We start from the raw sequence: 16,708 nt of genomic DNA, 5'->3' as shown, positions 1-16,708 counted from the left end.
AATTAGTGATTCGGATATGACAATGACTAGGGTGGATTCGAACGGCTCAAATCCACTCGTAATTGGCTCGGTTTAAGCTTGTTTAAACTTGACCCATGAAAAATTGACCAATCTTAAATAGTAAATAAAACTTATATATATCCAAGTCAATGTTAAATAGTTCATGGAGCAGCTAGAGTTCACTTTTTTCTTTTTCTTTTTAATCCATGTACAAGAATATTTTATCATAAATTTAAATATATAAAAAAATTATAATACATAAATATTATTTTTAATATTTAATTTATAAAACATTTAAAGAAATAAATAAAATGTAATAATAATACAGTGATGAAAACATATTTAATAATTTATATATTCAAAATTTTTGGGTTTCTATCTGGTAAGGAATGAAGCTAAATTAAACTCCAACTTTTAATAAACCATTAAAATTAACTTTAAATAATTAATTTCAAAATTTTATGTATGAATTTGAAATCCTAATACTTAATTTGACTCCGCCCATTTATATCCTTAACACTAATGCATGGTGATTATCAAACACTTTAAAAAAATAATGAAAATGGAATTTTAATTAATTGGACTTCTTATCACTTTTTTAATTTTTTATTGCTACAATTGTCTTATTATCACTTTTTTATATGGAAGATGCATCTCTATTTCTTCGCTCTACATAATTAGAACATCGTGATGACTAATTTATATGCAATTATGCAAAAGAAAACAATAATTTGACGGTGGACCATCTTACTACCTCATACAATCATTTTCAACTGCCAAAATTGATATCAATAATGGGAAGGTTTTAAAATTGACAGAAAATTATGTTTAAGTTCCAGCTAAAAAACAAATTATGTTCAAGAACATTTGTTTCCGTTTCATTTTTTCAATTTTATATTTTCTGGTTTCCATCTTTGAAGGATTAAACAAGGCAGATATGAAGTGGGTCAGCATCCACCTTGTTGGTTCCCATATTATATTCCATAATAAAATTGGATTCCCACGCCATTAAAATAATCAGATCCTCCTTTGCTTCCCTATCTGTCACTGGATCTGGTCAATTAGGACCACATTCCATTAAGTTCCTCTGCAGTTTCATCAATAATTGTACGAAAGAAAAAAGGATTAGAAAAAATGGAGAAATTTGCAAATTGCAAGCAAATCTATATACACTTGAAAAAACATTCATTACAATGCATTGGAAAAATAGTGACTACAGTTCACAGTTCCAAGGATCAGAAAAATGCCCTTTTTTCTGGATTAATAATCTAGAGGATTTTATTTTTATTTCTTTTTTTTTTCTTTTTTTTTTTTTGGCTTCTTTACTGACTTGGAATTGGAGTGGCCTCTATATAGTACATAATCTTCTGTAGAAAATTTTGAAAGGAAAATAAATAATTACAGTACTCAACCATCCTACATAATTTAACCCAATTGAATCCCTTCTCTAGCCGCTTTCTTCATTTGCCAAATCAAACCGGAATTGGATTTTTTTTTTCCAATTTGCATACCGGGCAAAAACAAAATTACAAGAAACCCGGTAAGCGATTGGTTTTGTTGTTATTTACATTTTACATTAATAATAATTCCGTTTTACAAGTATGGCAACAATTTAAAGTCAAAGTTCATCAAGACGGTTCTAGTTACCAGAGACTTGCTCTACCGCGTTATGTATCAAACCGCGAAGTTGCGGCCTCAGCTTGTCTTTCCAAATTTGCTCGGTAATTCCATCGTTTCTTTCCATCGCCTTGACCTCAACGACGACCAGCTTCTCCGTTAACCGGTGAATCTCCAAGACCGCAATGAAGTTACCATTATGCCCTTCCAATCTCGCACCGGCCCAGTCGTCTTTCCTCATCACCACTAAGCCCACCGATTTCCCCACCTCCTCTACCCTCTCGACTATTCTCTGCGGTGACTCCGCCGAAACGAACCGTTCCCCGCAGTCCGAAATATCGGAGTTAGAGAACAAACCGGAGAGATCAAAACCGGACGAGAAAGAGATTAAATCGAATGCGTTGAGGCCCTTGTCGTTATCCTGGTCACTCAAGTCAAAATTTTCCGAGTAAAAATTAACCTCTTTGTAACCCCTTGTAAACCAAGGGTCCTGAAGGATTTGATCAACAGTGATCCTTGTCTTAGGGTTCGTGTCCAACAAGCGAGAGATAAAGCGTCGAAGATCAGGGGACGTCCATTTGGGATACCGAAAGTCTCCCTTGTAAATTTTCCGATACATCACCATGAGGTTCGGATCGTTGAAAGGCAAATACCCAGCGTTGAGCACGTAGAGTATGACACCGCATGTCCACACGTCCACCTTAGCACCATCATAGCCTTTCTTCGCCAGGATCTCAGGCGCCACGTAAGCTGGCGTACCGCAAAGAGTGTGGAGCAGACCATCGGATTGGGCTTGCTCCGTCACGGCACTGAGTCCGAAATCCGAAACTTTCAGGTCCCAGTTCTCGTCCAGAAGAAGATTCTCCGGCTTCAAATCCCGATGGAAAATGCCTCGTGAATGACAATATCCGACGGCCGCGATCAACTGCTGGAAATATCGACGGCTCAAATCCTCGCTGAACCGTCCCTTGGCGACCTTTGTGAAAAGCTCGCCGCCTTTCGCGAATTCCATGACGAAGTAAATCTTGGTTTTGGTCGCGAGGACCTCTATCAGTTTTACGATGTTTGGATGGCGCAGCCGGCGCATGATAGATATCTCTCTCTTAACGTTCGCCGTCAAACCGCTTTTCAAGATTTTTTGTTTGCTAACGGCTTTGATCGCCACGCTCTGCCCCGTTCCGATATTCCTGGCGTGGAACACCTTCGCGAAAGCTCCACAACCAAGAAGCTTGCCGAGCTCGTATTTCCCAAACAGGTTAATAATATCCGTCGAACCGTCTCCGGTTGTCACCGGCGTAATGTCGTCGGAATCGTTCATCATTTCCGGCATGGCTCTTCTAGAAAAGAAAAAAAAAAAAAAAAAAAAAACTCTCCCCCTTGAAAAAGATATAAAAAAAAAAAAAAACAACTAATCTTCTTTCCTACGAGAACTTCTTCCGGTTAACCCCCAAAAAGAATTCATCGTGAAACAAAAACCTCAAACTTTTTTTTGAATCAAAACCCAGAAGCTTCTTTGTTGGGCTCGACTGTTGCAACCTTCAATATGAATTTTCGGAGGCTTATCTAACAGATTTTGTTAACAACCACTCCTACTGGAAAAAGAAAAAAAGATTTGACGGTTGCCAAAGAGCAGATACTCTTTTTTTTTTTTTTTTTTTTGGTGAATCAAAGAGCAGATAATCTGATTATATGAATAGCTAAGAAATAAGCAATTTGAATTGAGTGGAGTTGGATAAACTTTTCCTCTTTTTTTGGTTTTTTGAAATCGAATTATTTGTTTTGAGACAACACAACTCTGTTCTACGAACTAAACACGCTATTTAAAGTGGTTCATTCCAGCAAAAGGCTTTAACAAGCATAGTAATCGCGTGACGGTAAAGTTTGGACAACACACGTCAAGTTTCTCATATTCTCTGACCAAATTTGATTCACTTTCTCTTTTTTTAACATATTATATAATTATTACCGCTGTAAAAGAGTGACGTCATATCAATCGGTGGCCACACACGTGTTTGAGTTTCATTTTGCTGGACCAGTACGGTTCTTTTGTTTTTTTTTTTTTTTAAGTTTTTGTGGAACGTAAATAAAGTTTTGTTATATCTTATTATCATATGGTATGAAATAATTAAGCAATAGATAGCGAGCATGTGTACCATTCATGCTTTGAATTTACAGAAACAGCCTTAGTATATTTTTAATTACTTTAAATTTTTACCCAAAAAAAAAAAAACTCTAAATTATCCTGTCTTTTCATTTCTTTTTGATCCCAAAAAATTATAAAATAAAAAAAAAATTCCTGTTTATTCGTTAGTTTCAAACTCCTCTGATTACGTCACAATAACAGGCTATCTGTCTAATATAACGGCCTTATCCAATGACGGAAAATTCAGTATAATTTGTATTATTTTCTGGAGAGCACATGGTTCTTTTCAGATAATAATTTCCAATTTTGCAATCCTATATTTTCTATATTAAAATAAAATGATTATATATGATTTTCCAACTATGTCAATTAAATTTTTAGTTCATTTCATTAGTATCCACCTCTTCTTCCTTTTTTGTTTTATTTATTTATTTATTTATTTTGTATTCTTTCCTCATTGATAATATGGTAGAAACAACATTCAATGCTTCGAGAAGAATTTACCCACAGTTGATAGGGGTGGCTTTGACAAAAGCTACTTAATCTAAAGGCAAATTTTCCAAAAAGATAATGTGCAAGCCTACTTGTACAGAAAAGTAAAAAAAGAGTGGACGTTGAACAAGTTTTAGCTACCTTTTAAGCTACCAGTCACCCCATAGCCATAGAGACATCAAGGACACGTGGGCCCACTAATGGAGAGTTTTAATTTAATAAAAAAAGAAAAAGAAAATAGAGATTACTAATTATTGGCTCAAACAGCAGATGTAAATCATCATATTTCCAACATTACGTTCATAGATGTCATATCATATACAGTGAAATTCAATTTACTTTTTAAAAGGTTCGTGTTTTGTCACCTTTGAATTTATCAAATAGGTTAAGCTTTATCATTTATATGGGAATTGAATGATCATTGAAAGCATATTTGTATGCACCTTATTCATAATTATATACAGTAAAAACTAAACCTTTTACTTAGAGTTTTGGGTTAAAGTTTAGAAACAAGCTATAAACATCAATAAGTACCTTTTAACTTCAAGAATTAATAAAGATATGTACAAGCATTTGAAAGTAGTTCCTCGATTTTATTTTTGTCCAAAAACGGAAAAACCTAGATAAACGACTTTTTACTACATTCACGAATATGTATATATTTTCACATTCATATATCAAATACATATAATTAAACCAATTCTAAATATTCTAAATAATTAAGCTCTCAATTTAATATGTTTAAAATGTCTTCAATCGAGCACCATTGTACATATAGATATACATAAGCCTAGTTAGATATTGAACAAAAATAAATAAATAAGCTAGCCTTGTTTGATGGGAAATGCTATCTTAATACCAGGAATTGATGCGATAAGCAATTATTTATTAGTGGACTCAATCTTTAACAATATATGATTCTTTGCTTTAAGGATACAACAAGAATAACTTTTTAACTAGATCCCATTTTACTCCTTAAGATTTAGATCCGCAAAGGGAAGATAAACATGAAATTTATGGGCTATGAGCCCTATGAAGACCTGTCTCTCTCAAATTTTAGATCCTCTTTATGCCATTCGCTTGTAACAACAAAAAACACTAGCACATGCAATATTTCTCATAGTTTTGATATTTTCTTTTTTGGGGAGTTTATTTGGAATATTTTTTCTCCCCTTTTTTTGATTGAATTTGAAAGAATTGGAAAATTACATGTATGAGTGATGTGTATATATATATATATATATATATATATATATATATAGATCGTTCTCAAACATTGATAGTTCAATTGTTTCTTAAAAATTTTAGATCTTAATTTTTAATTAATATGAGGATAATTATAATAACAAATAGTGCTAAATGTTAATAAGCATTAACTTATTTTAGCATTTAATAAATTCTAAAATTGTAGTCCCAAGTGTACAATTAATTTTGATCATTTAAACATATTTTCCATTTAAATTTCAACAAGCATTTATAAAAGTTTGAAGTATAAAAATACCAATCAAATTTAGGAAACTAAATTTAAACGATTTAAGAATAATTTTCCTGATTTGAGAGTGAAATTCCCCCGACTTTCTAATGATCCAGTGTGAAATTCTCTATATGGATTGGCCGTATCGTTAAATGGCCAAAATGCAAGCCAACATATTATTCGCACCAACATGAAAGAGGTCAAATAATCTGTAACTTTTCCAACTGATTGGCTACATAAATTTTCCCCAAAAAAAAAAAAATCTGATACACAAAATCCGTTAAATTATACAAGCCATGTGAACACCTATCCCATGCCCACTTCTGGTCCACCACTCCACCTTCGTGGGAACGCAGACACGTGAACGAAACACGTTTCAACTTAATTTCAATTTCAATTTTCTTGTGCAATAGCATCCTTAACCAACTAAAATTCAAAGAAAAAAAAAAAAAATTGGCTGGCACGTTGGATTCGTCTACCCCTCAAAGTAATCTGCAAAAGTCAATGTGCCACATTTATATATATACAGATGACATGGTAAATAAATTTATGAGGAAGAACTTTATTGAACAATATTATAATTATCAAATCTATAAAATTTATATGATTTGATAATTATAGATGATTATTTTTTATAATTTTTTTTTTCTAAATAATTAGAATTTAGATAAAAAAAAAATTATCAACTAAAGTGATATTCAAGCATTTTTTTTATATGTCATTCTAAATTAGAAATGTGTTCCAAATTAAAATAATAACTTTACGATTAAATTTACTATTCTATTATGTGTCTTTCTATTACCTTATTACCCACGTACATGTATTACATGGATAATTAGATTGTACTCATAAATCCTTCTTTCTATGTCTCAACTATATATACAAACCATTTCTAATATATGAAATATTATACTTCAATAATCCTAATATGATATGGTTAAATTATTGGCTCCGCATTTCAGCAATTTTAAAAGGGATACAAAAACATGCATGTAAATCATTGCATCGAGACAATATAAAAATTACTAAATTAGATCGTTTTGTAAGATTCACATTGACCTGAATGTATTGTTTAATTATTATTATTATTTTTTTGGTGCATAATGTAAGGTTAATTAAATTATTGTGCAAATGCATCTCCTATTATATATTTCACCCAATTCCCAATGGCAAGAACATGGAATGTGTAGTCCCCGTTGAAAATGGTTGCTGCACCCGTAAACCATTTGACGGAAAAGTGAAAAATCTTTTGGAATGAGTTTGGACTTTAATAAATTAATTAATGTCACAATAACTTGGTAAGCCATTGGAGTTTCATTTGGTTATGGAAGATCAAGATTTCAATCTACAAGGGCAATTTGAGTAATATTTTGACATGGATATAGATTTGGATCAATTAGACTATAAAATGGGGATTATGAAAGAAGATACTGATAAATGCCTTTGATAATGAGAGCTTTATATTTTGATCAAATATGAGATTATTGAAAATGAAAGTTTTTATTATGCATCTTGGAAGATTTAAAAAGTGATCTAGTCGAAACTTGTGGAGAATATATTAAGATGGAGACATTTTATGAAATGTTAATATACATAATGTGACTCAAATATGATTCCATGAGTGACTAATTAATCTCAATTCAAGTTCTCAAACTTGATTTAATTTATCAAAAAAAAAAAAAGTTCTCAAACTTGGTTTTATAATTTCGAGCCATTAGCTTTAACATATTATTACAGAGTTTAAAGTAATTATCTTTTTTTTTGGAAATTCATTATTTATTCAACAAATTGAATAAATAAATTCATTGTAAATAAGAACCTGACTTTCAAAAAGTAAAGTTAAAAATGAATTTATATCAAATCAAATGATATTAATTACTACATTTTTACCTATATATGAACTTTTTAAAAGTGAACTTGTCAAAAATAATAAAGTTCTTTTTAAATCAATCAATTCTCCATTTAGATAATTATCTTACAAGTCAAATTCCAATTTGCTAACAAAGAACCAAATGACTGATAAAGATATGTTTAGATAATCCATCCTTACAATGCAAGCCCCTTAACACGTAGTCGTTGCTTATTCAATTTGGGTTAGAGAAACATGACTTTTCATGATCGATGGCTTTTAATACTATTTTCTTCTAACAATTGCAATGGAAAAAACCCCAAAGTGTGAATTATTGTGAAATAAGGAAAACAGTTGAAGCCCAATGTCTCTATCTTTTGAGCAGTGGCCAGTTAAATGCATATGTAATTAGGGGGTCCCTTGGTTGGATTTAATAAGTGGCTGATGTTCATGAAAAGAAAGCAAGAATACTTGTATATGTGGTTGAGCTTTTGCAAAAACAAACAAGAATTGCTTGCGGTTAATTTAAAACCCATCTGGAGAAAGTTTATAAAGGAGTAGTCTGAATCAGAATATTGTTCCAATCTAACTCCAATTATTTATGTGTAGACATTCTTTTGTGATGTTAGGTATGGCCCATGGGGTTAGAATTAGCTTGTTGGACGCTTTTGCCTTTTTGCCTTTTCTTATCCAGTATTCCAATTTGACAAGATTAATTTTAGATGTATATAAAGCAACCTATTGTTATTTTTAAAAAGGAGGAAAAAAAAAAAAGAAAAAAGCAATATATTGTTGTTTTTGAAAATTAGTTCTTCACACATACTCAAATATACAGATATACACAAATTGTTGACGAAAAAATACATATAAATTTACATATTAAAACTTGATTTTTTTACCTACATGTGTTGGGTTTTTCAGTGTTTGGACGAGACAAACTATAGAGATGTGTTCGGAAGTTAAAACCCTTTTTTATTTTATTTTTATTTTTTTTTCTTTTAAGGGAAACTAGTTAGTTTTAAAATTTATACAAGTTATTTTTAAAATTCGCTTCAATTAGCTAGTTTATTTTTGAGTTATTTTATATTTTCAAAACCAAATTGCCTACCGTTTCTTTTCTTATATATTTTGTTTCTTTCTTTTGCCTTGCTTGTTCCATCTACTACATCATATATCGCCCTAAATTTCTATTTGAAAAACTAAATGCACTTATATATATATATATATATATATATATATATATATATATATGTATATTATCAAATTTAAAAAGAAAAGGAGTAAGGAAAGTTGGGAAATTTTGAAAGAGGTAATATAGCAATTTCAGATATTGACTGTTTAGCAAGAAATATGGGATTAGACAATAGACATATCCCCGAAGCCATGCATATACATCACACTCCAATTTCATGCGTAAAGGCAAAGTAAATTAACCTTCTTGTTCAAGTACTGACTGCTTCTGCCCCATCTCTTTAACTGCACTCCACGACCTGCTATTCACATTTGAGTGTCCCTACAGTCAGGCATTGTGAGAGAATTCACGAGTACACACATTTTCCATATATATATATATATATATATATATATTGTATGGTCATCACTTAATACATTTTTTTTAAAAAAAAATAAATCAGTTATGTATTGTTGAATGTATCTATATATTTAACAAGTAATTAAGATGATATTTGCAAATTTTCTAGTGTATATAGATATACAAATATATTATTACCAAAAAAAATACATATATATATATATATATATATACAACTTCTGTGTCAATGTGGGCCATGAAAATGAAAAATCATGTGGTCCATCCGCACTTGAATATTGTATATAACTTAGACCAAGTTCAAATGAAAACAAAATGAACAATGGTATGGTACGTATGTAACACCCTGTCTCGAAGTGCATCGGAATTTCTAAAATTTGACCAAGGTTGATCGGGTTTTGACCGTTGTTGACCGAGAAGGAGTCAAATATTGACTTTTTTCTCCTGATGGAGTTTCACATTGACCGAGATCCCGTTACGGAGTACACGTTATCATGAGTCCATAGACTAGTAGCACGTTGGAAACGAAGCTACGATTTGAAAGTTATGAGCAAAACAAGTTGAGATCCAAACTGTCCAAGGGGTGCCGGAGTTGACTTTTTGTTCATGCAAAGTTGAGCTTTGAATCATGCATGGTTGTGAAGTACTCGTCAATACGAGTTCATAGACTAGCGGCACGCTTAAATTGGACATCTGGTTAAAAAGTTATGGACATACAAAGTTTTCTAAATACCGTAATATTTTAATATATTTGGCTTGAGTGAACAGTATATGCCATGTGTCACAATTTCAGCCAATCCCGTGAGGGAACAGTGTCACCCATGGGTGGCTTTTATTTTGGCAAAACACGGGAGCCGGTGAGAGGAGAGAGAAAGAAGGGAGGAGAGAGAGAGAAACCAACCAGCCACTATCGTTCACCCATTTCCGGCCACCGGAACAGTACACGCGCCACCCCACCTTGAAGCCCACCTGAAAACCAGCCGGCCAGCCAAAAATCACGGCCAACTGATCGCCGACGCGCCCGGATCGAGGCTTTTTCCGACGACGGTGCCGATCACTTCAAACCCAGATTTCTCCCTATTCAGACCTCCGTTTGGCTCACCGCCAGTCCCGTTGAGTTATTCATCACCAGATCTACCTTTTCATCAAAAATCACGGCTAGTGGCCATCGGACGCGCCGCCGGCGGTGGCAAATTCCAGTGACCACGGCGGCTTGCCGGGAAATTAACTTTCCAGCGAGTTTCCAGTTGCACCATCCCTCCTTTCCTACTAATTCCGACCCTCTGAACCCAAATTCGGTATCCACTTTCCTCAATTCGTGACGGATTGTGCGAATCGAAGGCTTAAAATTCGTGAGCTTTCCGGCGAGATTCCGGCCACCACGGGTCCGATCTCCAGAAGATAAGCCTCAATCTGTGATCCTCGTTCTACAAGCTTCGATTTGGTATATTACTCATCAATTTCGATTAACGTTTGTGTTAAACCCCCCGGGTACCGGGTATTATTTATCCGAATAAAATATTAATTTATTTGATATGTGTAATATTGTTGTTCTAGGAACACGTGTGCGTCGTAGAATTGATTTCATGGAGGATCTTGGATTAATTGTGTGCTCCAGGTAAGTGACCCACCTTCAAATATATTTTGGGAATTAAATTTGTGAATATTTTGTGTGAATTGAATATTTGAAATTTATATTTTATGTGTCAAATATTTAGTGAATTTATATGTGGAAATTTTGATGCCCATATTTGAATAAATTGAAATATATGATTTTTGATAAATTATAGAAATCTAGATTTTATGACAATTTGATATTTAAAGGAATTGTAAAAGTAATATTATTTGATTTATTACGGAATTTATTTGTAAATTTATTTTGATTAATAAAAAATGCATTTATATAAATTTATGCATTGTGGAAACTATTTTATGATATTGAGGATTTATGGAATTGAATTATATATGTTGATTTAAATAGATTTTGAGGATTGGAGAAAAAAAAAATTGTTTTAAAGCATTATGTTTCAAAAATATTTATGCCATTGGAAAATTGTATATTTGAGTTGACGGAAATGAAAGTTGATAGATTTGAAAATTGTATAACTGTATCGATGGATTTTGGGATATGAGAAAAATTATATATATTATTGAAGTATTCATGCTGGTGATACTAAAGAAAAAAATGTGTGATGTGAATTTGAAAAGTGGTATAATTCCCACGGTAAATTTTGGAAAAATTGAGTCTTTTAATAATAAATTTGGTTATTTATTTTAGACGCACTCATACAGTATTGATGTTCTGTACTGTATATGTGGATGAGCACGCAAGTTATAATGTCTCCCGTAAGTTGCTATCGGACCGAGGACAGGCAAGTTTGATATTTCCCATAAGCCGCCCCCCTCTATAGCCCGGATGACGGTTTAAGCAGCGGCGCTGTCGGGACGCCGAAGCGACCGTATGCAAGTTTTTCTCTTTAACCTCCCGTTACACGGTGCTTAGGACGCTGGGTATCATGGGACATCACTGGTATATAGTGTGGTGCGTCAAGTAGTTTTTGATATTATTTCCAAATAATAATTGTTTTAAAGAGTATCTAAAATAAAAATGTATCTAATGGAATTTTTATAATTTATTTAATCAATGTTTCTAAAATGCATTTTACCTTGATTATTTTACTATTTAAATGGATTGGTGTTTTCAAATAAATTCTTTTATAATTTTATCATTTACTTCAAATAGATGATTAAATTGATTTAAGTATTTTTTTTATTAATTAAATGATTTATTTTACTATCTATATTGTAGTAAGGTGGGAGGAATAAGGGGTGCATTTAGATGTGTGTTTTCAGTGCAAGAAAATTTGTGGTAAGTCTAACCCTTAGGGGAGGTTCTACCGGATTTTCCATTGGAAGGTCCGGGAAGGTTTCCCTGGGATCAGGGCTTGTCTAGGATTCCGGTGAGAAATTTTGAACGGATCCTGACAACGTAACAATATTCTTGATTGTACAATGTAAAAATTGAATGTTTGTTTCACTATTTAGGTGTAAATTGTACCATACCCCATGTGTAAATGGGAGTATCAAAGTTTAACGATAAGATTTCAGGTGATCACCAAGGTTTTGATACTATGTTATATCATTATTTATATTTTGAAAGCAATTAGCAGTAGGAAGCTGATCCAACAATCTATATTAAATTTATTTTCAAATAAAAATATATCTAGAATACGTATTACATAGAAGGAAAGCTACTATACGTTATTTGTTCCCCTTCTGTTTTGTGCATTTCAATTTTCAATGCCAAAGTTTTTTATGAACATGAAAACAAAGCTTCAACTCGTGGGATGTTCCAAGATAGACTAAATAATTCATTAAGTGATGCAATGAGTCGGTGATTTGGTAGGAAAAAAAAATTAGTCTCTGATTATTTAATTATATTTTAAAAACTAAATAAACACATCACATATGTCGAAGAAACATACAGTTAATTTATGGTTAAGTTGATGACTTCAGAAATGTCGCTACTAATGTTAATGAAATTTGGCATCATCTAGAACCGTAACAACTATTATATATGATGTTGGTTATCAAAAAAAAAAAAAAAATTATATATATATTTTTTATCATTCATATAATTTTTTTTGAAAAATGTATATATATTTTTTTATGAATAATATAAATAAAGTGACTAAAATACAACAAAAATACAAAAAAATACATTGATATCGGCGGCCAGAGTTGAGGGTTTAGTGTTGGAGCTTGTAAGAAAAGAAGAAAATAATGTTTTACATAAATAAAACTAAAAAAATTAAAAATATATATATATATATATATATATATATTGGGCCGGATTCAGGTGGGATGTTTATTCCCCGTTCCCGACCTGTCCCGCTTCGGGTTTTAAACCCTTGTCCCAAACCCGTCCCACAATCCCAATTTTTGGGGGAAAAACCACATCGTTAGAGACGGTGTACCGTAAGATCAAGTTGTGCGGGCAAATTGCCATTTCTACCCTTGCCCACTTCTGGTCCACCACTCCACCTTTGTGGGAACGTAGACACGTGAACGAAACACGTTTCAACTTAATTTCAATTTCATTTTTCTTGTGCAATAGCATCCTTAACCAACTAAAATTCAAAGGGAAAAAAATAAAAATAAAAATGGCTGGCATGTTGGATTCGTCTACCGCTCAAAGAAATCTGCAAAAGTCAATGTGCCACATTTATATATATATACAGATGACATGGTAAATAAATTTATGAGGAAGAACTATAATGAACAATATAATAATCGTTAAAGCTGTATGATTTATATGATTTGATAACTATAGATGATTATTCTTTATAATTTCTTTTTCTAAATACATCACTATATCAAAATCAATTATTTTAAATAATTTTTGATTTGTTAGAAATATTTCTCATATGTTAAAAATTATTATTTTTCTAATTAGAATTTAGATAAAAAAAAATATCAATTAAAGTGATATTCAAGCATTTTGATATGTCAATACGGTCATTCTAAATTAGAAATGTGTTCCAAATTAAAAAAATAACTTTACAATTAAATTTACTATTCTATTATGTGTCTTTCTATTACCTTATTACCCACACACGTATATTATATAGATAATTAGATTGTACTCATAAATCCTTCTTTCTACGTCTCAACTATATATACAACCATTTCTAATATATGAAATATGATACTTCAATAATCCTAATATGATATGGTTCAATTATTGGCTCCGCATTTCAATAATTTTAAAAGGGATACAAAAACATGCATGTAAATCATTGCATCGAGACAATATAAAAATTACTAAATTAGATCGTTTTGTAAGATTCAAATTGACCTGAATGTACTGTTGAATTATTATTATTTTTTTTGGGTGCATTATGTATGGTTAATTAAATTATTGTGCACATGCATCCTCTATTATATATTTCACCCAATTCCCAATGGCAAGAACATGGAATGTGTAGTCCCCGTTGAAAAAGGTTGCTGCACCCTTAAACCATTTGACGGAAAAGTGAAAAATCCTTTGGAATGAGTTTAGACTTTAATAAAATAATTAATGTCACAATAACTTGGTAAGATATTGGAGTTTCATTTGGTTATGGAAGGTCAAGATTTCAATCTACAAGGGCAATTTGAGTATTATTTTAACACGGATATAGATTTGGATCAATTAGACTATAAAACTGAGGATTATGAAAGAAGATAGGATATAGATTTGGATCAATTAGACTATAAAATGGGGATTATGAAAGAAGATACTGATAAATGACTCTGATAATGAGAGCTTTATATTTTGATCAAATGTGAGATTATTGAAAATGAAAGTTTTTATTATGCATCTTGGAAGATTTGAAAAGTGATCTAGTCAAAACTTGTGGAGAATATATTAAGATGGAGAGATTTTATGAAATGTTAATATGCATAATGTGACTCAAATATGATTCCATGAGTGACTAATTAATCTCAATTCAAGTTCTCAAACTTGATTTAATTTATCCAAAAAAAAAAAAAAAAGTTCTCAAACTTGGTTTTATAATTTCGAGCCATTAGCTTTAACTTATTATTACACAGTTTAAAGTAATTATCTTTTTTCTTGGAAATTCATTATTTATTCAACAAATTGAATAAATAAATTCATTGTAAATTTGAACATGAGTTTCAAAGAGTAAAGTTAAAAATGAATTTATATCAAATCAAATGATATTAATTACTACATTTTTACCTATATATGAATTTTTTAAAAGTGAACTTGTGAAAGATAATAAAGTTCTTTTAAATCAATCAATTCTCCATTTAGATAATTATCTTACAAGTCAAATTCCAATTTGCTAACAAAGAACCAAATGACTGATAAAGATATGTTTAGATAATCCATCCTTACAATGCAAGCCCCTTAACACGTAGTCGTTGCTTATTCAATTTGGGTTAGAGAAACATGACTTTTCATGATCGATGGCTTTTAATACTATTTTCTTCTAACAATTGCAATGGAAAAAACCCCAAAGTGTGAATTATTGTGAAATAAGGAAAACAGTTGAAGCCCAATGTCTCTATCTTTTGAGTAGTGGTCAGTTAAATGCATATGTAATTAGGGGGTCCCTTGGTTGGATTTAATAAGTGGCCGATGTTCATGAAAAGAAAGCAAGAATACTTGTATATGTGGTTGAGCTTTTGCAAAAACAAACAAGAATTGCTTGCGGTTAATTTAAAACCCATCTGGAGAAAGTTTATAAAGGAGTAGTCTGAATCAGAATATTGTTCCAATCTAACTCCAATTATTTATGTGTAGACATTTTTTTGTGATGTTAGGTATGGCCCATGGGGTTAGAATTAGCTTGTTGGACGCTTTTGCCTTTTTGCCTTTTCTTATCCAGTATTCCAATTTGACAATATTAATTTTAGATGTAAAAAAAAAAAAAAAGCAATATATTGTTGTTTTTGAAAATTAGTTCTTCACACATACTCAAATATACAGATATACACAAATTGTTGACGAAAAAATACATATAAATTTACAAATTAAAACTTGATTTTTTTACCTACATGTGTCGGGTTTTTCAGTGTTTGGACGAGACAAACTATAGAGATGTGTTCGGAAGTTAAAACCCTTTTTTATTTTTTTTTATTTTTTTTTCTTTTAAGGGAAACTAGTTAGTTTTAAAATTTATACAAATTGTTTTTAAAATTCGATTCAATTAGCTAGTTTATTTTTGAGTTATTTTATATTTTCAAAACCAAATTGCCTACCGTTTCTTTTTTTATATATTTTGTTTCTTTCTTTTGCCTTGCTTGTTCCATCTACCACATCATATATCGCCCTAAATTTCTTTTTGAAAAACTAAATGCACTTATATATATATATATATATATTTATATATGTATATTATCAAATTTAAAAAGGAAAGGAGTAAGGAAAGTTTGGAAATTTTGAAAGAGGTAATATAGCAATTTCAGATATTGACTGTTTAGCAAGAAATATGGGATTAGACAATAGACATATCCCCGACGCATGCATATACATCACACTCCAATTGCATGCGTAAAGGCAAAGTAAATTAACCTTCTTGTTCAAGTACTGACTGCTTCTGCCCCATCGCTTTAACTGCACTTCACGACCTGCTATTCACATTTGAGTGTCCCTACAGTCAGGCATTGTGAGAGAATTCACGAGTACACACATTTTCCATATATATATATATATATATATATATATTGTTATGGTCATCACTTAATACATTTTTTTTCAAAAATAAATCAGTTATGCATTGTTGAATGTATCTATATATTTAACGATAATTAAGATGATATTTGCAAATGTTCTGGTGTATATAGATATACAAATATATAATTACCAAAAAAAAAAATCATATATATATATATATATATACAACTTCTGTGTCAATGTGGGCCATGAAAATGAAAAATCGTGTGGTTCATCCGCACTTGAATATTATATATAACTTAGACCAAGTTCAAATGAAAACAAAATGAACAATGGTACGGTACGTAACAATATTCTTGATTGTGCAACGTAAAAATTGAATGTTTGTTTCACTATTT

General features: G+C 31.3%; 1 protein-coding gene and 1 long non-coding RNA gene across 2 annotated transcripts; both read right to left on the bottom strand.

Annotated features, from left to right (window-relative positions):
- Positions 1-1,168: 1,168 nt before the first annotated feature.
- LOC107431021 (CBL-interacting serine/threonine-protein kinase 14) lies at positions 1,169-3,414 on the bottom strand. Its single transcript, XM_016041899.4, has one exon. The coding sequence runs from the start codon at positions 2,945-2,947 to the stop codon at positions 1,640-1,642; it is 1,308 nt and encodes a 435-aa protein (XP_015897385.2). The 5' UTR covers positions 2,948-3,414; the 3' UTR covers positions 1,169-1,639.
- Positions 3,415-5,931: 2,517 nt separating this feature from the next.
- LOC132804174 (uncharacterized) lies at positions 5,932-9,213 on the bottom strand. Its single transcript, XR_009639347.1, has 2 exons — positions 9,010-9,213; positions 5,932-6,218 (listed from the first exon to the last, which is right to left on the bottom strand). It is a non-coding gene; the product is annotated as an uncharacterized LOC132804174 (long non-coding RNA).
- Between the last annotated feature and the right edge of the window lie 7,495 nt (positions 9,214-16,708).

The sequence above is a fragment of the Ziziphus jujuba genome, chromosome 6, assembly GCF_031755915.1.
Source record: "Ziziphus jujuba cultivar Dongzao chromosome 6, ASM3175591v1".
Lineage (NCBI taxonomy): Eukaryota > Viridiplantae > Streptophyta > Magnoliopsida > Rosales > Rhamnaceae > Ziziphus > Ziziphus jujuba.
This window is presented reverse-complemented; position numbering and strand designations above follow the sequence as displayed.